Here is a 24,955-nt window from a genome sequence, read left to right as displayed (position 1 = left end):
TAAACTCTGAACCATCAATTTAAAATAAGGAAGTCTGGGTTTCAGGAGAACTCAACATGGTCACCTGAAGAATGCAGTGATCCCGGGGGTGGTCAATGGGCCCCTATTGGTACTGAATGGTGGTTCAGTGTAGATTCCAGGTGGCCTCTGGTGGGTTTCTCTGAGATCCTGCTGTGACTATGCCAAGAAAATGTTCAGAGGGCCCTCATTATGGTGAACAGTTCTTCTTGGGAAGCTAAAATAATCAGAAGGTTGCTTGGTGCACCAGATTGCAAAGCTTCAGGAATCACGTGGAGACCTTGAGGCCCAGGGACGCGTTTCCCCACGCAGGCCCTCAGAACACCTGTGCTGGGAGATGCTCCACAAGGAGGAGAGGTCGTGATCACATAAGCTTGAGAAATGCTGCATACTTTCACCCCTGCTGGGGATCTGCAATGCAGACTTATGCATGGTGCCTGCAAGCCACAATCACCAGAGCCTGCCATATAAACGAGACTATCAATTTCTAAACTGATAACGAGGACAATAATACCCAAGCTGAAAAGTCATGTTAATGGGCTTGCACCATCACACCCCTATAGACCAGTGATTCTCAAACTTGAGTGTGCTTTAGAATCACCTGGAGTTCTTGTTAAAACACAAATTACTTGGACCCCTCCCCCTAGATTTCTGATTTAGTGGGTCTAGGGGATGGGAGTGAGAATGTGCGTTTCCAACAAGTTCCCAGGTAATGCTGATGCTGCTGGTCCTGATCACACTGTGAGAATCACTGCTCGAGAGAAGTCTTTATGGAAAAGTAAATTACAAACGGAAGCTGGGTTTCTTAATGAACTGGCATCATCAGCCTACAATTACTTGTTGCATCCATTTTCCAAAGAAAGACGTATATCAAGGTGCCCACACTCTCTGACAGGTGGTCTTCTTCTGGATAGTCCTCAAAACCTGAATCTGTGAGAGCTCTTTAGGTGGGTTTTCCCTAGGTCCCATATTTGGTTTTTGAGTGCTCTCCTCTCAACCGGTCACAATCACCTGGTTAGGTTTTTTTTTTTTGGGGGGGGGGGGGGAAGATTAGCCCTGAGCTAACTGCTGCCAATCCTCCTCTTTTTGCTGAGGAAGACTGGCCCTGAGCTAACATCCATGCCCATCTTCCTCTACTTTATATGTGGGACGCCTACCACAGCATGGCTTTTGCCAAGTGGTGCCATGTCCACACCCAGGATCTGAACGGGCAAACCCCAGTCCACTGAGAAGCAGAACGTGAGAACTTAACCGCTGTGCCACTGGGCTGGCTCCTGGTTAGGTTTTATTGATTTGACTTGTTTTGTTTTGCTTTGCTTCCTTGAGGCTACTCGATCTTTAGGTTGATTCATTCTTGGAAGGCTTCCTCTACTAGACCCACAAAGCACCCATTACCTAACCTCCTCTATCTTGGGCTTCTTTTTATTGCATTTCTGTGGAGGAGTTTACTTCTGGAAAATAAACTTAACAACAACCTGTTTCCATTTTCCTGGGTCTTTGCACACAATCCCCTTGAATTAAAGTTTTTAGCCCTGGGAACTAGAAAAAGGAAAAAGGTCTTTACATTGCAGGAGTGTCTAAAAAAGGAAACTAGAAATGGCACCAACTTCCCACCTCTACATCTTTTCTTGTTAGCCCCGGGGTAGATGTTTTTCGCAATCTTAAGGTCTTCCTCCGAAGTATGTGGCCAGCAATAGATATGTGAGGTTAATATCTCCCCTTGAACTCATATTTGGCTGCAGCTAGGAGAAGATAAGAGGATTCAAATTAGGTTTCCAGCATCCTCTGAACAGTGAAGATGTGCTCCACCTCCTCATCCTCAACTCCTGTCCGTCAGAGGAAGGCTAGCTTTCTCCTGGGTTCTCCCTGCAGAGTGATGGCATCAGAAGGTGCCTGGAGGGCTGGTGGGATGTTAATCCTTCTTTGGCTTCACTACATATCTCAGGATGATAAGATAGATGGTGATGCTACGTAACAAGCCATTTGTGTAGCCAGATTCTATTTACCTGGTCAAAACTGTTTTTGAATCAGTGTATACTTTAAACCAAAATGTCCTGTAGTTACTACTTGGTATGTGGGGACAAGTAGGGTGAGGCAGGACCACATGCCATTTTTGCAGTGGTGAACAGTTGCAAGGTTGACACTTGTCTTGTGTTTCCTTCTGTCGTCGTCTCAACCAAGTTTAGGCAATCACAAATACAACTCTAAAATAGCTGTCCCTTACAATTTTCCTCTTTATGGTGGTTGGTCTCACCAGACAGACGTTAAATTCCTTTTGTAAAAGCCATCCTTTTCATACCATGAATGATTCTTTTCTCCTAGTGAAAAGCAGGAGGAATTGGCAAGGCAACACGAAAAGGCTGTTGTGTCTCTCAACCACATGATGGAAGAAAAAGCTGCTACTGCTGTTCACATCAATGAGACTTACACCAAAATAAACTTGGAGAAGGAGGAAATAGAATTGCAAAAAAAATTGGTTCAAGATATACAGGAGGAAATGGAAAAAGAAAGAGAAGAATATTTGGAAAGAAAACAAAAATTGAATGAAGAGGCAAGTGGTATGGTTTATTCTTTAAAATATGTACAGAATTCAGGCAAGAAATGGGAAATGATTTCTTTGTCCTCAAGGCTAGCAAGCACTCCCTATGGCATCTTCTGCGATCATAGGGTAGGGACTCAAAGACACTGGAGCCCCTTGGGGAAGACATTTGCTTGTGTGGCAGCATCTCAGTTTGTGGGAAAAAACATGAATGACAGGATCCGTAACACCAGGGTGGCCCCTCGCTCATCTGCAGCTCATTAGGGACAAGCCATTTGCCTCCAAGTTGTCTGGTTGCCCTTGCTAGCTCTGAGGCTGTGTCTCTATGGACAGGACCAGGGAGTTCAGCTCTGCCAGAGTCTGCAGCTCCTGCTGAATGAATCTGAGAGGAGTGGCCCACAGAGGGGCTGGGCAGAGCCAAGCACCCCAGGAGAATGGAGTATTTCGGGACCAGTAGTTTTGCGAGGGTGGGATGGGATAACCGCTGCATCTTGCTGTCTGCTAGGCCATGTTAATTGAAATTCGACTTTGAATGGTTTATGACCGCTTCCTCCTCTTTCCGCTTCCAGTTGCCTCAGGAGAGGCAAGGCTGTCTCCACATAAGGTCTTCTTCCTCCCTGCAGAGGGGGCCGAGCTCACGGTGAGAATTGTTTTTGAGCTGCTGGCGCTGCTCTCCGCAATGGGAGCTGGCATAACCTCAGGTTATCAATGCAGGAAATCAGACTCAGATTCCCAACACTGATATACTTTAAAAAAAGAAAGAAAGAAAGAAAGAAAAGAACGTTTATTGAATTGCTTTTCTTGAGTCTTAATTAAAATTTAGAGGAACCCAATCTGGCGGTGACCAACATTTGGTTCTCAGGGTGATTAGTTCTGTGATAAGACTTGAGCTGTTCATAAACTCCAATCAGGTCTGAGCCTCTTTATCCTTCGAAGTGCCTACATCTTCAGAAATAGTTTCACACTAAAACCACGCGTTATTTTTCTCGAGTGTGGATAGCTCAGCCCTGGTCATCCTTGGAACAGGCTCTTTGTGAAGTGGCTGGCAAGGAGTCCCTTGGACAGCCTGCTGCTGCCAAACAGAATTCATAACTGTCGAGTTCCCTGGACCTTTTCAAGGTTGAAGCCTGGGCTGCAGTGCTGGAATTCACTGAAATCCATGTCTCAAAAATAGTGGTGGGCTCCAGCACTGGGCTGGGCCTTATTTATTGTTATCCCAATGAAATTGTTTCAGGACAACAAGGACCAAAAGGAGTTTTCCTATTTTCGTTCCCTGTCCACAACAATGCTGAGGGCCACTCATGTGACCCCACTGTTTCCAGCCCTCTGCTGAAAGCACCCTGTGTTCTCTCTGAGCAGTCCAGAGCCCCCAGGCTGGAGCAGCTTGCTTAAGTTACCGGGGCTGAAAGTGGGGTGTGTCCGTGTGTGCATAGCCAAGTGACAGCTTCCAAGGCGGTGGGGATTGAGGAGGGTGCCCTGTCCCTTTTCTTCGCTCCCCCTGGGAAGCGATGGCATCGGATCTGTACTTCGCCCACCAAAAGGAAGGCCCCTTAGGGCAGGCACTGTCTGCTGTGTTCACTGCTGTGTCCTCACGCCATGAGCAGGACCTGGCATTCCTCGTATGTGGTAGGCACCCTATAATATTACTCTATTGAATGAATGAGTTTCTAACTTCATGTTAAGCCCTAGGGGAAGGTTTTCTCCCCCCTTCCTATTCTTTAATATAAATGTTAAAACACAAGAAAGGAAACCCAGAGGAGTTTCAAAAAGGGAATTTGCAAATATGATAGGTTCTTCTCCCTTATGTGAATGGTCTTTCTTGGGGATCTACAAGCTTTTTCTGAAAAGGCCCAGACAGGAAATATTTAGGGCTTTGCAGGACATAACAGCCTCTGTGGAAGCTACTCAGCTCTGCCACTTCAATACAACAGTAGCCATAAACAACACCTAAATGAAGGAGAGTGGCTTTACGAAAACAGGTGGGAGCGGATTTGGCCCACAGATAGTGGTTTGCCTGGCCCTGGTCTATCGCCCTGGAAAAGGGCACCAGTGAGGACACTTTCAGATGCAAATAGCAGAAGCCCTACTCAAACTGGCCTAAATAGTAAGAGCATTTGTTATCTCACCAGTAGGAATTCCTGAGGTAGCACAGCCCCCAGGACTAGTTAATTCAGTGGCTCATCCCTCCTCGCCTCCATCCTTCGTCTTAAGGCTGCTTTCCCTCATGGTCACCAGATGGCGGCCCGTGACAGCAGGACTATCTGCTTCCTTATTCAGATAGAAAGAGGAGAACCTTCCCCAACCAAGAACCGTAAGTCTTCTTGCTGTGACTGATCTGGTCAGGTTGAGACAGAGCCCACCCCTGGAAAAATAATGGATCCTAAGGGAATGCCATGTGCCACAGTTGGGCTAGACCAACTAGGGAGGATATTAGGGCATCAGCCACCACCATTCACTGAAGGTTCGTGATAGGCTGTGGTAACAGCCTGTTACTTTTCTTTACTTCCTATGAGAAAGGAAAACCTGTTACAGGTAGCAGAGAGTCTTCAAATCCATAAGATCTCCCCTAACAAAACAAAATACTCTTTACCAATATCATTTCTACAATCGCAAGACCTTGGAAGAAGGCTTAGTCCAAAGTATGAACGTAGAATTCCAATTTTCGACAAAATTTGTTAATCACAAATTTTCACTCACATGCGACTGTGCCCTGGTGCAGAGATAAGTGCTAACGAGCACATTCATTCGGAATAGTTGCCTTGGGGGAATTGGCTGGTGGCTTTGATGGAAAGCACCCAAACGTATGTTTTCATAACTCTTTGATACAGAGTTGAATGTGCTTTCTCAGGCCTTACTACTAGGTTGTTACTTTGTTCTTGATAATTCATTTTGCCAGACAAATCTATGACGTGTTTGATTTTGATAAGAGAGTGACTCACTTTGTCAGGGTCTGACAAGTGATGGGGATCGGCTTGATCTTGGTAAAATGGTGAGAAGTTGTCCGGGACTGTGACCTGCCCTATCGTCAATGATTTTGTTTACTCAGTCTTCAGTCTGTTTTATTTCCCGTTACATAATGTGAATTTAGATGTCCAGACAATTCTTCATTCCTTCCTTCGACTCTCCTGGTCTTAGCACACTGTCCATCTGGTAACCGTTGCTTTGGTGTTTTATTAGTAAATTGCTACAATGGCAGTTGCTTTTATAATTTGCTATTAATGATCATTGTTTTATTGCGCTTATAAATTTACTATTTCAACTTTTTGTAATTACACTTTGGTCTTTGTGTTTCACTATTTTTCCTGTGATGCTGCAAAACAAGAAAACCTTGTTTTTTTAATTTTTAATTTGTTGTTAGATTGACTATGGTATACTTAGATTGAATATGAATTTGGCTGACAAAATAAACAAAGATTTCCTAAAGTGTGTTGTCCTCATAAGCTTTTTGATTGGTTTATTGTGTTTGTCACCACAGATTGATGAATATAAAAAATGCTGTGAACTTAAGAAAAATGAGACTTATGAAAAGAAGAAAGAATTGGATAAATTAAGGCTTAAAATGTCAAAAGTTAAAGAAACAGTTACTACCAGCACAGTGGTAAGAAAGAATAAGCTATGTTTTCTCAAGCCTGACCTCACCTCAGTATACACTGCTCTCACTATAATCGGTAGCGGGTGTTTTAAAAAAGGACTCAACTTTAATTCCTATTCATACCATTCTGGGGAACGTTTTTGGGCATGTTAACGTATTCTGTCACTTTATTTAAAGTGTTACAGTGTAATTGTGTTTTCTTCTTCAGGAATATGGTGGGAAGACGGAAGTTGGGAATGGCATAGATACAAATCTCATTTGATGGGCTAAAATACTGTAAAAATGATTTTAAAAAATGCAGATAGAACCGACCTAATGCATACAGAACTATATATAACATTTCTATGAGGTCGCTTTATTTTACAAAACAAAGTCAATAACCATGGTCAGGTTCCTTAATTCTGAATGTGTGATAATAAAACAGAGTCTAGGCTCTCCATTTATATTGGGCACAGGAACATTAATATGGAAAGGGGGACCATTTGTCTATTTGAGTCAGAAAATACTTCAGCACTGTGATAAATATTCCGTGAGGATGATCCTTATTTATTTATTTATTTACTTGTTTGTTTTTGCCAGAGTTGTGATTAAAAACACTTGAACATATCAGACAAGAGGGTAAAATAGATCAAACCAAAAAGAGACTGTCGGAGGCCTTTCCATCTGGGAAACCGCCAGCACAGGACGCTGGGAAGGTCAGAGCATAGACCTGCTTGCAGCCACCAAGAGCGTCAGCTTCAAACTGATGTACATGGAATTTAGGGATCTTGTGAAAATACAGACTGAGCTCTTTGCTGTGGGATCAAAATCAGAGAATTTCGCTTAACATCCCTAATCGCTGCCGTCACTTCCTCTGGTCTTACTAACAGAGGTTTTGGATGGAAGTTTTCTCTTGATGATAAACTATTTAAAAAAATTTTTTTTATTGAGGTAACACTGGTTTATGACATCATATAAATTTTAGGCGTGCAGCATTATATTTCACTTTATATGTAGACTACATTGTTTTCACCACCCAAAGACTGGTTATCATCCTTCACTCCACACATGTGCCCTGTTACCCCTTTTGCCCTCCTGCCTACCTCCTTCCCTTCTGGTAACCAGCAATCTGATCACTGTATCTATGTTTTGTTTGTTTGTTGTTGTTGTTTTTATCTTCTACTTATGAGTGAGATCATACAGTATTTGACTTTCTCCATCTGACTTCTTGTGCTTAGCGTAATACCCTCAAGGTCCATCTATGTTGTCGCAACTGGCAAGATTTCATCTTTTTTTATAGCTCAGTAGTATTCCATTGTGTGTATACCACATCTTCTGTATCCATTCATCCTTTGATGCGCACTAAAGTTGCTTCCAAGTCTTGGCTATTGTGCATAATGCTGCAGTGAACGTAGGGGTGCATTTGTCTTTATGCATTTGTGTTTTCATGTTCTTTGGATAAATACCCAACAGTGGAATCGCTGGATCATATGGAAGTTCTGTTCTTAATTTTTTGAAAAATCTCCGTACTGTTTTCCATAGTGGCTGCACCAGTTTACATTTCCACCAGCAGTGTATGACGGTTCCCTTTTCTCCACATCCTCTCCAGCACTTGTTATTTTCTTGTCCTGTTAATTATAGCCATTCTGACAGGCATGAGGTGATATCTCATTGTAGTTTTGACTCACATTTCCCCCATAATTAGTGATGTTGAAAATCTTTTCATATGCCTGTTGGCCATCTGTGTATCTTCTTTGGAAAAATGTCTGTTCAGATCTTTTCCCCATTTTTTTAGTTGGGTTGTTTATTTCTTTCTTGTTGAGATGTGTGAGTTCTTTATGTATTCTTATTTTAAAGATAAGAAAACCAGAGGCTGACCCCGTGGCTGAGTGGTTAAAGTTCTGAGTGCTCTGCTTCCGCAGTGTGGGTTCGTGGGTTCGGATCCTGGGCGTGGACCTACTCCACTCATCAGCCATGCTGTGGAGGCATCCCGCATACAAAGTGGAGGAAGATTGGCACAGATGTTAGCTCAGGGCTAATCTTCCTCAAGCAAAAGGAAAAAAAAGAGGAACATAGGCAACAGATGTTAGCTCTGGGCTAATCCTCCTCAGCAAAAAAAATGAAAAAAGAAAAAAAGAAAACTGAAGTTTATGGATGTGACTATAATTGAAGAGGTTAATGTTAATACTACTTCTACGTTAATTAAAACAGATATGCCTGTTAATCTTCCATCACAATTAGTTGAATTAATGAGTCTTTAGTGTATTTCTTCTATCTGTATTGAAAATTACATGTAAAACTATATGGGGCAACAGTAATATTGAAACATCACATTTCTTATCAGAACGCTCAGTTAATTTCATTATAGTAGTCCCCCCTTATCTGAGATTTCGCTTTCCACAGCTTCTTACTGTGGTCAACTGTGGTCCAAAAATATTAAGTGGAAAATTCCAAAAGTAAACAATTCATAAATTTTAAATTGTGTGCCATTCTGAGTGGAGTGATGAAATCTTGTACTCCGTCCCGCCTGGGAAGTGAATCATCACTTTGTTCCGTGGATCCACGCTGTGTAAGCTCCCTGCCGGGCAGTCACTGAGGAGCCTCTATTCTCAGATCAACTGTCGAGGTATCACGGTGCTTGTGTTCCAGTCACCCTAATTATACTTAATAACGGCCCCAAAGTGCAAGAGTAGTGATGCTGGCAATTGGAATATGCCAAAGAGAAGGCTTGAAGTGCTTCCTGTAAGTGAAAAGGTGAATAAAATTCTTGACTTAATAAGGAAAGAAAAGAAAATTGCTGAGGTTGGTCAGATCTATGGTAAGAGCAAATCTTCTACTTGTAAAATTGTGAAGAAGGAATAAGAAGTTTGTGCTGGTTTTGCTATTGCACCTCTAACTGCAAAAGTTACAGCCGTCGTGCGTGGTAAGTGCTCAGCTGAAATGGAAAAGGCATTAAATTTGTACAATAAGATAGTTTGAGAGAGACCCACATTCACAAAACTTTTATTACAGTATATGTTGTTATATTTGTTCTATTTTATTATTAGTTATTATTGTTGATCTCTTTCCTGTGCCTAATTATAAATTAAACCTTATCATAGGTATGTAGGTATAGGAAAAAACAGTGTATATAGGGTTCAGTACCACCTGCGGTCTCAGGCATCCACCTGGGGTCTTGGAACGTATCCCCCGGGGGGACTGCTATATACCTTGTATAGGCTGGTTCTGATCATATTAGTTACAATATCTCTGTTATGATATCCAATTATAAAACATTAGGGCAATCACAAATTTCCCCCAAATATGTGCATTTACAAAGATTATTATCTGTGTTTTAAATATCAACATAGTAAGGAAGCATGAGTCAGGTTAGGCTCAAAGAGAACATAGGGTTGTATAAAACAGATTTTATCTGCATGTCCGAGCTCATCTATCTCCACTTTGGGCCTCATAAATCTTAAATCCATCATGCCACCAACCTAGCTTGGGAAAATGAAGTATATGTTCCTTAATTTGTCTCCAAAGATGTCTAAGGCCAAATTAGACAAGGCTTGAAGGGGACAGGGATAAACTCACCTCCAGTGTCATTCTCCACACTCGCAGTCCAGCCTGTCACCCCCCCCCCCCCACCTTACCAGTATTTAAAGCACAAACCTGAGTGTCACAGAGACTCAGGTTCAAATCTTGGCTCTCCCAACCAGAAGTTTACTCACCTGTAAAATGGGGGTTATAATCCTGCCTATTTCAAAGGGCCTTTGAGGAGGTCAAATGAGGTCATGCCTATAAGGCTTTTAGCTGAAGGCTTTGTATTTGGTAAAGTTGGTTGTCGCTGTTGCCTGAGATTAGAAAACAACATTTTGGCTCTGGATTGAGACAACAGGGAATTTCAGATTATCTTTGCGTGGTGTCTTTAGTTTAGAAAACTCTGCATCCAGGTCAGGCTGATGTGGTGCTAGCAGAAAAAAAATACTGGTGTGTAATTCTCCAGGTGGCCTACCTGTCCAGGGCAGGGGCACTGAGGGTGAGAGGTGGCAGATGCCAGCCTGGTGGGCCTTCCACATACAACCACTAATCCTGATGACTGGCCAGAGTCTCTTAGATACTCTGCTAATTCTGATGGCAGTTCTAGGATTTCAGACCCCTGTTAACTCTGCAAATAGTTATGACCCAGAAGTTCAGTCATGTGGGTGCTTTCAAGAAAGGAAGCTGTCACCTGCCTGTCTCACCAGGCATAACCAGGAGCGCCTCTTTGCTCCCGCAGGTGTTTCTCTGACTCCACAGTGATGTGCGAGGTTAGATAGCATGAAATAATCTATCCATGGTAACACTGTGCCAGAGAGGAGAGGAATGCGTGTAATCAGCTTTTCTCTCAGCCCTGTGCTCCCTCACAAGCTGAAAGGCAGACTCAAGGCTCTGAGAAGGTTCCCTTCCATTGTCTTTATTCCAAAACTGCATTGTAAAAATATGTGTCACTATGAATTTTCTCCACCCGTATTTCCTTCTTATAAATCGTGCTAACGTTTTTTCACAGTACCCGATTGTTCCATTTCTGAAATACTGATTAATTATTATGAGAAGTTCTTTTCAGGATGAACCAGTTTGGTAAAAGATCCAATTTGTTTTGACTTTTTCGTAATATTCATTCTAGTATCCTGGGATAATATTTTGAAGATGATTATGAAAATACAGATTTGTTTAATTTTTTTAAATGGTAGTCAAAATGAATTCATGCCTTGAAAGTTGTTTTTATAGTTTTCACATTCTCATTGCTGTATTTGGTTTCTCTCCCTCCCAATTATCTTTTTCTGATGATTTCAGGATTATTTCTGTCCAAGTGAGACAGGAACCAGCCTAATGAGACAGGGTCATCTTCAAGGCCCCTGGCCTAACAAGATAAGCCCCTAACCAATCCTCAAGCCAGATAGAGAATCAGAAAAAGACCACCAAGATCTTGGGACTTTCCTGGGCTTACACAGGCACCTTGGCACCCAGGAGTCCACTGAAGGTGCCCCCAGCCCCATTAACGTAGTAAAAATCATACCCAGGGGTACAGGGCTAGCATGCTAATAATACATGGGTTCCATGAAGTAGCATGCTATGTGACAGCGCAGGCACAAGCACAACCCCATCTCTACACGCCATGACAAGGCCCTCCCCCCCGAGCCTTTGCCTAAGAAAAGCCCCACAATCCTATTCCCTAAAGCTGGTCACCTGCCCCCTTCCTTTCTGCACTGGCTCCCTTGTGCCTCTCCTGTGCTCAAGCTAATAAACTTTTACTTTTCCACTCTTGTTCATTGTCTCTCTTGCTTTCTATCCTGGGGGACAATAAGAACCCAGTGTGCTGATACCCCAAGTTTGTTTTATGAAGAAACAATTACAATGATTGCTTTTTACTTTAGCTAAAAGACGCCCCCAGTGAAAAAGTTGAGTGGGTGATACGTGAATATTTAGTGAATTGAACTGCTGTCATGCATCATTTGGTGATGATCGAATGCCATATTTTTGTTGACTTTTTCCTAGGTTCTTAGTGACCACAATTTAGAGATTGCGCTACTACAGGAATCAATCAGACATTGGGAAGAAGAGGTTGAGGAAATGAAGAACTCCTGTAAGACCATGGAGGACAAAATGTAAGCATGATACTTTATTCTTACTGAAGCATTTCCAGATGTTCTGTTCCTTTCGTTTTTCAAAATATTTCTTTAATATTAGGTGAGAATTCTAATCTTAGTTTACGAAAGTTTGCTTGATTGTCAGCTTTACAGAACCACCTCTTCATTCTGAAATTAACCAGTGTTTCAGATGATCAAAAGGAAAAATTGAGGACGATGTGGTCAATTTAGGACACGGAAGGGACCTCTTTGGAATGTCTCCTCCTCACTTCAGCTTCTGACTCCCTCAGGCAGACATGGCCCTGGGGGAGGACGTTAGTGGGACCTGCCTTAGGGCTGCAAACTCACCTCACCATGTGGTTCCAGTTATTGTTCTCAGTCAAAGGGGCACTTGCAAAACTTGTTGAGAAAATACAGGGAAGCCTCGGGGCAAAACCTTTTACCGATGGGACTGGAACCAGAAACTGAAGGAAATCTTCCATCCAGCCCAAGGCCCACGGTCTCTGCTTCCTTTTATGACTGGTTTTCTTCCTTCTCTCATCATCTGCATACTGTGTTCTCTTCTTGGTAAGCCCATGGCTAAGCATGGCCATTCCAAACTCTCCCAGTTTACCTGTCACAGGTCCACCTATCTTTAGGGATTGACCAATAGAATGTCTCCTAGGAGAATTCCCAGATTTCCCATCAGAAGCTGGTTCAGCTCTGGACAGGAAGCTGGGGTCCTATAATAAAATATGGCTTCCAAACTATCCCGCAGGGTTTCCTGACAATTTAAAAGACAAATTATGGACTGAGCAGATTCCCCAAAAGACAAGTAACTTCACTTGTGGAATCCTGCTATAATATGGCTCCTTTCTACGTAAGTTTGAATATACAGTGATTAAAATTGTGTCTTCTAGGGGCTGCCCAATGGCACAGCGGTTAAGTTCATGAGGCCTGCTGTGGTGGCTGGGGCTTCTCAGGCCCAGATCCCAGCGTGGACCTGCACACCACTTACCAAGCCATGTTGTGGCACATGTCCCACATACAAAATAGTGAAAGATGGGCACAGATGTTAGCTCAGGGCCAGTCTTCCTCAGCAAAAAGAGGAGGATTGGTGGTGGATGTTAGCTCGGGCTAATCTTTCTCAAAAAAAAAAAAAATTGTGTCTTCTAAAACAGCAATTGCACTGTGCAATGCTGCTCTACCATCATCAGTCCATAAAATAGGCAATAATCTTTACACTCAGTACCAGATTTAAAAATAGGAAAGCCCAAGTAATGCTATGATTAAAACTCAGAATAAAAAATCTTTTTCTTTGAAAGTGATTCAGTAGTTTTAGTTCATACGTATTTTAAAGAAAAACTAGTCAAAGAATCATAATGGAAGGTTAGCTCTTAAATTATTTCTGGGAGTTATGATTAAAAACCTTGCTACACTGATGAAGTTTTATTTATAAAGAGTCTTCATGTTAGCTAACTTGTTTTAAATACACGTTCAAGAAAGAAATGGGGATCCATTGATTTTCCGTTTTTAAAAGCTTATCTTTCTTTTTTTGCAATCCCAGATTTCACGAGTTTTCATTAATGTGGAATCTCACTGAGGAGTGTGCTTTTGATTAATTTGTTGATTGAGGAAATAGGTTGCCCCTCTTTTAATTAATAAAATTGTACTTTTTCCTCTTCATTACTTGGCAAAATAAAAGAAAATTCTCTGTATTCTTTTTATCTCCTCCCTCAGTTCATTTTCTCTGTCTATGGAGGTGGAGAGAAGTGGCCTACATCTTGGCTGGTAGATTTGAAGAATGGAACAGTGTTGTTTTATAATATACTAGAAGATCGTTTAAGAATAAATTATATACAAGAAACTAAAATAGTTTGCACAAACTCATCTTCCTATTAATCTATAAGACTTAATTTTCCCCCATGAAATCTTTAATTTGCAAACTGTTACCTATTTTGAGGTTGAAATATTGAAGAAAAACAAAAATCACTCAATCATAAATTGAAACTCCCTGCGTGGACAGCTCAGAGCACTCAGATGCTCCCCCAGCCCACGGGAGGCAGTGATAGTGTCATCCTTGTTCCTCGTTATTGTTGGTATCAGCATGTCGTGTCTATATAACAAAGGTGAATCCAGTGCCTACCTTTCTCAATGGCTGTAGTCTTTTTTGTTGTTGTTGTTGCCATTCAGCTGGTTTTCAGCACATGAGAAGTGGAGGATTGGAAGCTAAGTGTTGTTTATAGATACATCCAATTTGTGACCCAGAGTATACATTTGCCACTATGGTGCAGGAGACTGTGAAAATCATGGATGCTTTTTTAAAAGGGCTGAAATGGTTTCCAAATTGTCAAAGTTATCAATGGCTTCCATCCCGCCAAACTTTAGTGACCTAGTCTATTCCATAAAGTTTTGAATTCTTAATAGAGCTTGACACACATGATCACTTCTACTTCCGTGAAATATTTTCTTCACTTGGCTTCCCAAACATCACATTCTCTTATTTCACTCACTACATTGCTTCTTCTCAGGACTCTTTACTTGTTCCATTTCTGCTTTCTGACTCTAAATTTTGGAGTTCTCAGCCCTTCACTATTCTCTATTCTTTATGCACACTCTCCATACGTGATTTCATCCAGTCTCCTGGGTTTAATTATCTTCTGTACCCCAGGGACTGCTGAATTTATATATCCAGCCCCGACCTCTAAATGTCTATACACTACAGCTTATCTAACCTTTCCACGTGGAGGATATCTCTTATGCCTCAAATATAACATGTCCTAAACAGAATTCTTAATTTCCCACCTCGTTGAAATGGCTTTTCCTTCAGTCTTCCATATCTCCATTTACCTAGTTACTCTTACTTACAAGTCAAAAACCTAGGAGTCATCTACCATTCCTGTTTTCCTCACTACCTGACCCTAACCCAACTAACCAACTAGCCTATCCCTAACCCAACTCTAACTCCAGCCAAATCCAAAGGTGCATCCTGTTGCTTTCATCTTGAAAACACTTTTTTTTTGGTGAGGAAGATTGGCCATGGACTAACATCTGTTGCCAATCTTCCTCTTTTTGCTTGAGGAAGATTGTCCCTGAGCTATCATCTGTGCCAAACTTCCTCTGTTTTGTATGTGGGATGCTGCCACAGCATGGCTTGATGAGCGGTGTGTAGGTCCGTGCCCGGGATCCAGACCCATGAACCCCAGGCTGCTGAAGCAGAGCACAGGAACTTAACCACTATGCCACTGGGCTGGCACCTGAAAATACATCTTGAATCCAACTGTTTCTCACCACTTCCACTGCTGCAACCTTAGTGTGAGCTGCTGTTATCTCTTCTGGGCCACGATCATAACCTTCCACACAGTCTGTCGTCCTGTACTGTTGTCTTTCTCCACTCAGTAGCTACAGTCACTTTTATAAGATGTAAATCAGTTCCTGTCACTTCTTTGCTTAAAAAAGCCTCCCCTGGTTCCCTCAGAATAAAATTTGAATTTCTACCTTGTCTTTAAGACCCTCCGTGATCTAGTCTTTGTCTACCTCTCCAGCCTTCTTGTACTCCTCTCTTCGTCAAATACACCAAGCTTGTTCCTGCCTCCAGACAGTATCACCTGCTGTTCTTTCTACATGAAAAGCTCTTCCTTCAGATCTTCACATGTCTGGCTCCTTCTGTCCATTCAGGTCTTTCACAAGTCATCCCAAGAGGTCCTCCCGCTCCACCTGTCTGAAGCAGCATCCTTGCTCTCAGGATTTCTCTCTCCTTTACCCTACTTTGTGTTCTTTGGAGAACTTAACACTGTCTGAAATATATATATATATATATATTTTGATAACTTGCTTATATTCGGACTACTCCCCTAGAGTGTAATTTCCATGAGGGTAGGGACTTTGCCCACGCTGTATCTCTAGCACCTGGAACACCTGTGGAGTGCCAGTGTTCACTAATTGCTTCTTAAATGAATGAATAAATAAATGAAATATTAATTCATCAATTCAAAAGAGTAAAATTTTTTGGTTATTTTAACAAATATGTAATTGAATATGTTGCATAGGGAGTTGGGCACTGGAAGATTCTGATGTTGTAAGTAAACATGGCTTCACTGACAAACGTGTCCTAATATGAGTCTGTTTGGCTTCCTTTTTCATAGGCGTTTTTTTCTAGACAACAAGGAAAAACTGGATAATGCATCTAACATTGAAAAAACTGAATTCTTGCAGAAGATAATGGAGGTAGGAAGACAGAAATGATAATTTTTAGATTATAATCAGATTTTATTTTTAGGTAGTATTTTAAATACATGTGAGAAATGTGGAATTTTCCAAAAGTAGATTTTTCATTAAAAGTATATTTTTCATTAATAATAATCATGATCATTCACAGTAATTGATTTAAAGAAGTTATCCCCTCCCAAAGTACTTTAAATGTATAAAAGAGCACAGGTCATACATGGGAAGATGAATTGTTTTTTAGGTAACTTTTCATGTGAGTGTAGTTATTTTTACATTAGGAATGTCCATGACTAATGGGCACTTTTCATGTGACTTATTTAGAAAAGTTAGGACCTTTCAGCTGTTGTGTGGTACCTGTGAAGTGTGGTAACCCATACTGCACTTAATAATGTTAGTGAAATATTTGAGTCAGATTTAGCTCCCAGGGGAATTCTCTAGATATTTTTTAACTCAGGTTAAAAGAAATATTATATCATAAGTAAATAATTGTGGGTGTAAACCAAGATCTATCCACAAGATATTCAGTGAAGCATTCATTATGATAGTTGAACAGTTAGGGGGAAAATACAATTAAAGTCCAACAAAAGGGCCTTGATTAAATGAGTAACAGTTCACAATGCATTGCTGAGTGGCAGATATAATATAAGACAGTACATATAATATAACCCCACTTATTTATACATATACACAAGTACACATGCACTCCAGACATAACCGAAATTCTTCTCGCCCCTTGCACTGAAGATGAAATGGCCTTGGTGTCCCCTCCCAACTCCCATATATATATACTTAATTCCAATATTCTAGGGCTTGTAGTGTCAAGTACACTCTGCCTGCATTCTGTATCTCTGTTTTGTCCCCAAGTCAACCATGTGTAAAATTAATCCCTTTCACTAGTTTCTAAAAGAAATTTAATGCTAACAGTAAGCACTTCATGATACGCTGCAAACTTTGTTGGGAATTTGCGTGTTCCTGGGGAGGAATCCCACTGTAGATCGCAAAGCCATCTTGTTCCCTCCTTTTTCTTTCTCTTGCGGTTCCTCATCCATCCTCTTGCTCTAGGATGCACCACCACCCCATCCCCAAATTCTCATCTCTCTTTTACAAAGCGTAGCTTCGCCCTCCCTCTGAAGCCTGCACCCGTGCCCTGAGGCAGGGCCATCAAAGGCAGTTCTCTCCCAAAAGAATGATTTATACCAATTAAACTCCCTCCATTTCTGGTTGTGCGCTATCAGCATTAGGGATGGCTTCCCTCTGGGCTAGACCTACTTTGATTCTTTCAGTTGCCAGGATGCTGAAAGACAGAAACTAGACAACGTTGGTTGGTTGGTATTTAAAGTTGTCTTTCATTCTCTGGGCAAAAGATTTTTTTCCTTCCCATTTATTCCCTGTTGTTGGAACTGTTAGGCAGCCTTCAGATGGTAACGCCCCGTTCCCAGCCCTCATGACTGTCTGAATGGTCCAGGACCCCTAAACTGGCATGACTCACTTGGTCAAAGGGGCAGATGCGGAGAGGTTTCCCTTTAGGAGAGGTTGACCTTCAGCCAAATTCCGTGAGTACAAGTGAGTGACGACTTCAAAGGGCACAGGGCTCTGACCCATTTATCATTTCCATTGGGTTAGAAACTGGACTCTTGTTGGAATCCGGTCTTAGTTCTCATGAGTTAAAGGAGATAAGTTCAATGATAACACAAAATTCTCTTCTAACTTTATTTTAATTTTTATTATGAAATATTACACATATACAGAACAGTACATACACTGTAAATGTACAGTCTTTAAGTGCATATCTATCTATTGATGAATGTAGTTTATTAATTTTAATGAAGTTCAGTTTATCAATCTTTTCCTTTTTGGCTAATGCTTTTTGTGTCCCTTGTCATGAGGATATTCTCCTATATGCTCTTCTAGAAGTTCTATTGTTTGACCTTTCACGTCTAGGACTACAAGCCATCTGGAATCTGTGTGTGTGTGTGTTTGTGTGTGTGTATGCTGTGAGGTTCATATTTTTCCATAAGATGGTACAGTTACCTGGCACCATTTAATGAAAAGATACTCCTTTCCTCCACTATATTGTAGTGGCACTTTTGTCATGAATCTAGTGTGGATCATAAGTGCGTCATAAATATGTGTGTGGATCTGTGGAGACTCTGCTGTGCTCATTTGGATCTGTCTCTCTTCATATTAAAGCCATTCCATCTTCATCAGTAGTTTTAAAGTAAGCCTTTATAGTTAGTAGTATAAATTCTTCAACTTTGTTCTTCTTCAAGATTGCTTCCACTGTTCTTGGCCCTTCGAATTTCTATCAGTCTGTCAAGTCCTGCCAAAAACCTACTTGGATTTTGATTGAAGTTGTATTAAATCTATATATCTATTTGGGGAGGATTTTACATTTTTACAGTATTGAGTCTTGTAATCCATGAACATTGTGCATCTCTCATTTATCTGAGGTCTTCTATGTTCCCTTTCGCTTAGTTTTTCAGTTTCACCATATGTCCAAGTTTTACTTTTTATTTATCCTGCTTGAGATTTATTGAGCTTCTTAAATCCACAAATTGCTGTATTTTGTAAGTTTTGCAAAATTCTCAGCCATTATCTGTTCACATATTTCTTTTGTCCCATTCTCTTCCCGAGACACCAATTATGTATATGCCATCATTTGTACTAATATATATATCCTCTATGTATCTTACCCTTTCTCCTGTATCTCCTACTTTTTGTGTCCCTCTGCTGCCTTCTGGGCAGAATGGCTTTTGAGTTCTTAATTTTGGTTATTGTGTTTTTCAGTTGGCAACTTTAATATCTTCTTTGTCACTCTTTTTTCTTTTTTTTTTAAAGCTTGGCACCTGAGCTAACATCTGTTACCAATTGTCTTTATTATTTTTTTTCTCTTCTTCTTCTTCTCCCCAAATCCCTCCGTTACATAGTTGTATATTCTAGTCTTAGGTCATTCTGGTTGTACTATGTGGGGTGCCACCTTGGCATGGCCTGATGAGTGGTGCCATGTCCCCACCTAGGGTCCCAATCGGCCAAACCCTGGGCCGCCGAAGCAGAGCGTGTGAACGTAACCACTCGTCCACGGGGCTGGCCCCTGATTTGTCACTCTTTACTGTTCCTAATTATTGTCATAATTTTCAAGTATGTCTAATATTTCTTTGATTATAGTAAGCACAGTATTTTTATAGTTCAATGTCTAACTACAACATCTGATGTTTCTGTAGGTCTGTTTCTGTAGTCTGTTGTTTCTGCCAATTTTTGCTCATGCTGTCTTATTTCCTTCTGTTCCTGGTGGAAAACTGTACACTGGACATTGTTCTTGAAAAATATGTTTGTATAAACAATTTGAGGCCTAGGGTGATGGTGTCTTGGCCAGATTTTCTTTCACTTCTGTCAGATACCTGGGGTGTTACCAGTCCCAAACCACCTTAATCCACCTTTATGTTCCCTCGCGATTGTGGTCAGGCTGGACGATGGCTTATTACCTTCCCACTCCCCCTTCTTCAGAGAGTGGAGCTCTTTGGGATCCCAGACTAAAGTGTTAGGAGCTTTGTCAGGTTCAACACCCAGATGAGCTCTAAGTGCTGGCTTTTCTCCCCCTTGTCCTATAAGAGAACCAGGACTCAGTTTCCAACTGGTTTCTTCCATCTCAGTAAGTGTCCTCAGGGTAGAGAGAGTTTTTAGTCCTGGATTTACCATGCTGGATGCTTGCCTTCTTGTACAAGTAGGCCTAGTAATTTCTCATTATCTTCTTAGTTCTTCAACACTTTTGAGATTTTTTTCATCTGGCTATTTTAGTGATCCTCAGCCAGAAGTTTATTTTGATCTGCTCAGCCCACCATTTCTACTTAACCTACCTTTCTTACCTCATTTGAAGCAATTCAATAGAGACATCCAAGCACAAAGTTCTTTTCTCATTCAGAACACTAATGGGTACTAATTTTTTGTCCTTGAATAGAAGTATTTAACAAGAAGCAAACATAATATCTAGTCATAGAGGTTTTAAGCAAGAGCTTCTGTTGATGTTACATTTTCTCTTCCCTAGTATAGGTTATCTTCTGGGAAAAGGATGTACAGATCTTGCTGAATTATCCCAGTCTATTAATCCCAATTCTTCTTACAATATGAATTATTACTCTGTAGTTTTACATCGGTGTTTACTGCCTTTGTACACTTTTGTCATAATTTATAGAAGAGGCCCCAAAATGTACAATTGTGTATTTGATGTTGAGTTAAATCAGTCGACATTTATGGCATAGTCGTTGAGTGCTAAACGGTGTACCCAGTGCGCTAGAGAGTTGCCCGCCAGACTCTGACTCCCCTCAAAGGGCCAGTGAAGCAAGTCCTCTACCTCAATTCCTGTGTTGTTTTTTTCTAGATAGCTGAAAAACTACAGAAATGTCGTTTAGAGAACAGAGATCTACAAGAGAAATTGTATATTCTTACCAGACAATGCAAGATTGTCTCAAGTGAGGAGGGTAGAGTTTTTATGCAGAAACGGAAAATTTACGATGAGTATGTTTCTATCTGTGATCCACACGTGACTCAATAAATCTTAGTTATGGGCTGCTTTCCTTGCTATCACAGTGGTGACTCTCCACTTAAGCTTACCCTGGTTTTAAAATCTATTGACAACAATGAAATATTCTTTACCCAATAATAAATAAACACACTCCTAATCTGCCTCTGTATATACTGAATAATGCTTTCCTCATATGGGTCAAGTCAAATCCATAAACACAAATGCGTTATTTTTATTTCTATGTCAGATTCTTGAAAGAATAATCATGCTTTTATTCCATGAGGCCGTCTAGAGAAACAATGATATTTACCTTCATGAGAAACTGGCTCTGCACCTGTATTCCATGTCTCAGAGAGGGGTTTGTTTGGTCACTGACATGATCCCCTAACCCAGAGACAGGGAAATTATTCAGGGAAGCCCCTATCATTCACTACCCTTTGGACCTCATTCAAGCACCAAGGCTGGTCAATTCCACTTCCCAAATAGTTCTCAAATACATCCTGTCCTCCTCTCCAACTCCATTCGTTTCACCACTTTCAACCTTTTTGGTTTGGCTTGCCCCTCAAAAGTCCTTCCTGCTTTCTGGACCCAGCCCCACAGCCAAGTGGTTAAAGTTCTTCACACTCTGCTTCACTATCCTGGGTTCAGATCCCTGGCACAGACCTACTCCACTCACCAGCCACTCTGTGGAGGTGTCCCACATACAAAAAACTAGGGGGAGATTGGCACAGAGGTTAGCTCAGGGCAAATCTTCCTCAGCAAAAAAGAAAAGAAAAGAAGAAAAAGTTCTTCCTACTTTCTGCTTCACCACCCCTAACTTGTCCACCTCCCTTCCACCAGAACAGTCCTCCCAAAACATCCCTCTGATGTCATTCCTTTTCATCAGTCATTCAGTTGTAATCAGCAGGGCATGAATCCCTTTGCCCGACTGAACTATGAACAGATGAGGGAAGGCAGCTGCTCTGTCTCATTCAGCCCCGTATCCCCAGGACTTCATACATTGCTTAGCGGGTAGTGGGATTCAACACATCTTCTTAACGAATACTGCAGAATAACATCTTGCAAGCACGAATGGTGCAAGTAATAATCCATTACTACACTTGGAGTTAAATCACGTGAAAGTGTAATTACAGCATGCAGGTCACTGAGGAGCCGAGCTCATGGTCATTGTCATAGCGTCTACGCTGCACAGAGTTGCTGCAGTCGTTTCATCTCACCCCACTGAACAGCCTCCTGAGAGTGATACTGTTAGTACTCTTCAGACGAAAACTTTCCTCAGATCAATGCAAAGTTAGTTATCAGTTTGAATCATGAAATGTGCTGATGACAAATAATTGTAACACTAAAACATTTACCACTGTTATTGGTTTTTGTCTTCTTCAGCTCAGGCTGCCATTACAAAATACCATAGACTGGGTGGTTTAAGCCATAGAAATTTACTTCTACAGTTCTGGAAGCTGGACATCCAAGATCAGGATGCCAGCCCAGTTGGGTCCTGGTGACAACTCTCTTCCTGGCTTACAGATGGCCACCTTCTCACTGTGTCCTCACATAGTAGAGAGAGAGACAGCATGCTCTCTGGTGTCTCTTCTTATGAGGGCACTAATCTCATCATCTGGGCCCCACCCTCACGACCTCGTCTAAACCTGATCACCTCCCAAAGGCCCCGTATTCCCAGGCTGTCACACTGGGGGTGGGGCTTCAGCAGATGAATTCGTGGGGATGCAGTTCAGTCTATAGCAGCAGTGAAGAAGAGGAGACACTTAAAGCTCTTTCTGTTACAAGCACGTTCCTATCAATGTTGGGAAACTTGAACAAGACCATAAACTGCCCATGAGTCTCTCTGCAAGTTGGAGACACAAAACAACCACTTTTTATAAAATGCCTCATGGCGCCCCACACTGGCTTGGGCACTTTACACCTCACTTAACCCTTACACCCGGTGACGTAGGCATTGTGATCCCCGTTTCTATGGATGGGAAACTGTGGCTCAAGCACAGGTGAAGTTTCTTTTCAAGGTCACACTGCTAGGAAGAGCTAAAGCCAGGATTTAAAGTTGGCCTGACTGATTCTTCACCTTTCACAAGAGAACATGACAGAAGTGATGAATGGGAAAAGGGACACCGACTCAGCAGGATGGGACCGTAGAACTGCTCTTGCTGTTTTATGGTTATTATTACAGTGAATGTTCTCCCACAGCTTAGGAATTTTCACAAGTTTACATTTAGCCACCACTAGCAAAAAGACTCTGTTTCTATTTTTACTAATCTGTTTGATAAATTGTTCATGAACTGAACTTTCCAAACTATTTTTTAAATTCTTATTTGTGATTGCGTATTTTCTAATGCTGGGGAGTTAAAAACGATGATTTCAACTTTTAGCATATGATAACTCTGTTTTTTTGTGGTAGAAATCAGAAACAACTGGCATTTATTGCTCAGAAAGAAAACTTCCTGTCACAGAGAAAAGTAGACATCAAGAACATGAAAGAAGGACTTGTCGCTCTCCATGATCTCCATCGGTACGCTTGTGGCCTTTGAAATTTTTAATCTTCATTCTTCTCTACATTTATTTTTTAATAAATGGTAACAGTAAATCTATGTCAGTTTCTAATATACTATAGAAAAGGAGGTTTATAATTGGCTCTCTCTGTTTTGCAGTCCAGAAAAGTCGTTATCACTGACTCTTTCATTGACAGGATAAACAGGTTCTGAGTCTATACAAGCTACTGGACATGACGAACGAATGGACCAGTTAGGGGTCTAGTGACCAGAATGTGCCCGAACATTATCACAACACCAACCCCTGTGATGTTCATTCCTGCCATTCTAATTCACTGTAATTTTGTTTTAATTATTCTGATTAAAATGTAATGCCTGTACGTGATTTTAAAATTCAAATATAGAAATGTGTAACTTACAGAGTAAAAGTTATGCTAATCCCTCCACCTCTCCACAGAGAAAATCACTGCTAACAGTTTGCTATACGTGCCTTCAAATGTACATACTTGTATATGTGTATATGTGCATATGTGTCCAAAAATTAGATTCTATTCTTCTAGAACTAGATTTTTTCCACTTAAAATTATATCTGGGTAACTTATACAGTGTTATGTGGCAATCATAGCTCAATAAAGCTGGAAAAAATTATAGCTGGGAGAATGATAAAACAAATATGGGAAAACAGTAACATTTGGAGAAGTCAGTGAAAGGTTATATTGGAATTCTTTGTAATAATTTTTACACTTATCCATTGAGTTTGAAAGTATTTCAAAATAAAGAGAAAAAATCATGTATATGGGACCTCTTCCCTCATTCTTTTCTCTAACTGCATAGTATTCCTTTTACAGATTATACTATATTTTATTTAACCAGTACTCGATTGACATTTGGTTTTTTTTCTGTTTCCTATATTACAAACAGTTTTCAAAATTGTTCCTCTGTCCACTCTTGTGACTTTTTCTTTATAATGAAATCCTAACAGTTGAAGTACTGGTCAAAGGAGGATGCGTATATTTCATTTTATAGTTATTGTCAAAATATCCTACATAAATATTCTAGCCTTTTAGACTCCTATTAACACTGGGCATACAGCAACCGATAGTTTAGTTGGGCAGACAAACAAGACTAACACACATGAAATAATTAATGAGCCATGCATGACTGAAGAATACAGTGTGAATTTCAAAAAGCAGTCAAAGAAGGATGAAAGGAAGCAAAGTCAAGGAGTCCTTCTTTGTTGTATAAGGATTTAAAAGTTGAACTAGACTTTTGAAACAAGTCAGATTCTTCTGCTTGCTCATCATATGGGGGAATAATATCACCAAACACAGAGAGATACATGATTTGAATGTAAGATAGTGAAGAGACCAGCTTATAGAAGTCAGACAGGTCGTGACAAAATTTGAGCACATACCAATAGAAATCTAGAACATGGTGGGAAGTGTAGTTTTTGGGTTGCCTGTCCTTATATTTTTAAATGATTTATTTAAACATTATTTCTCATCATGTCAGCTCCAGAAAGGAAACTATGACCCCCCCTGCCCCCCCAGGAAATAGCAGGAAAATGGAATTGGGTTGAATGGGGTTTTACTTTCCTCATGAATAATGTGCATTTAGAATCAATTGCTGCGTCATCATTATCTGGTCACTAGGAAGCTCAGAGCTAAATTTGTGGCCAAATATTGATATCCATTTATGGTTTTTAATTATTATTGTTGCTTTATTTCAAACTGGTTCAACTCCTTTGTGGATTAAATTAAATATGTAAATAAATAAAATCAATAAGGTTAGGACAAAGTAGGAGACCTTACAGTTCCAGGGGAGGATATTAGATTTATTTAAGTAGGAAGTTGAGAGCCCAAACTATGATTTCAAATAGAGAAAAAAACGTGAGCACAGTTGTGTTTCCAGTTTTTTTACAGAGTTTCATATTTAAAGTTTCATTTATGAATATTTCTCTTTTAAAAGATATAAAGTCACATTTTACTT

At 40.7% G+C, this 24,955-nt stretch overlaps 1 protein-coding gene across 2 annotated transcripts in view; it reads left to right on the top strand.

Moving 5' to 3' along the window:
- CCDC175 (coiled-coil domain containing 175) overlaps window positions 1–24,955 on the top strand; it is a 68,521-nt gene that overhangs the window by 14,998 nt on the left and 28,568 nt on the right. For both annotated transcript variants that reach the window (XR_011432153.1, XM_070249820.1), the window contains exons 5-10: window positions 2,341–2,569; window positions 6,033–6,155; window positions 11,649–11,758; window positions 15,865–15,946; window positions 20,322–20,458; window positions 22,876–22,986. Coding sequence is in view for 1 of the 2 variants with exons in the window: in XM_070249820.1 (XP_070105921.1) it covers window positions 2,341–2,569; window positions 6,033–6,155; window positions 11,649–11,758; window positions 15,865–15,946; window positions 20,322–20,458; window positions 22,876–22,986 (792 nt within the window). In the remaining variant the exon portion in view is untranslated. The remainder of the gene's footprint in view (window positions 1–2,340; window positions 2,570–6,032; window positions 6,156–11,648; window positions 11,759–15,864; window positions 15,947–20,321; window positions 20,459–22,875; window positions 22,987–24,955) is intronic.

This window comes from Equus caballus, chromosome 24, assembly GCF_041296265.1.
Source record: "Equus caballus isolate H_3958 breed thoroughbred chromosome 24, TB-T2T, whole genome shotgun sequence".
NCBI classification, from domain to species: Eukaryota; Metazoa; Chordata; class Mammalia; order Perissodactyla; family Equidae; genus Equus; species Equus caballus.
Note: the sequence above shows the minus strand (reverse complement) of the source record. Positions and strands in the feature narration are given on the sequence as shown.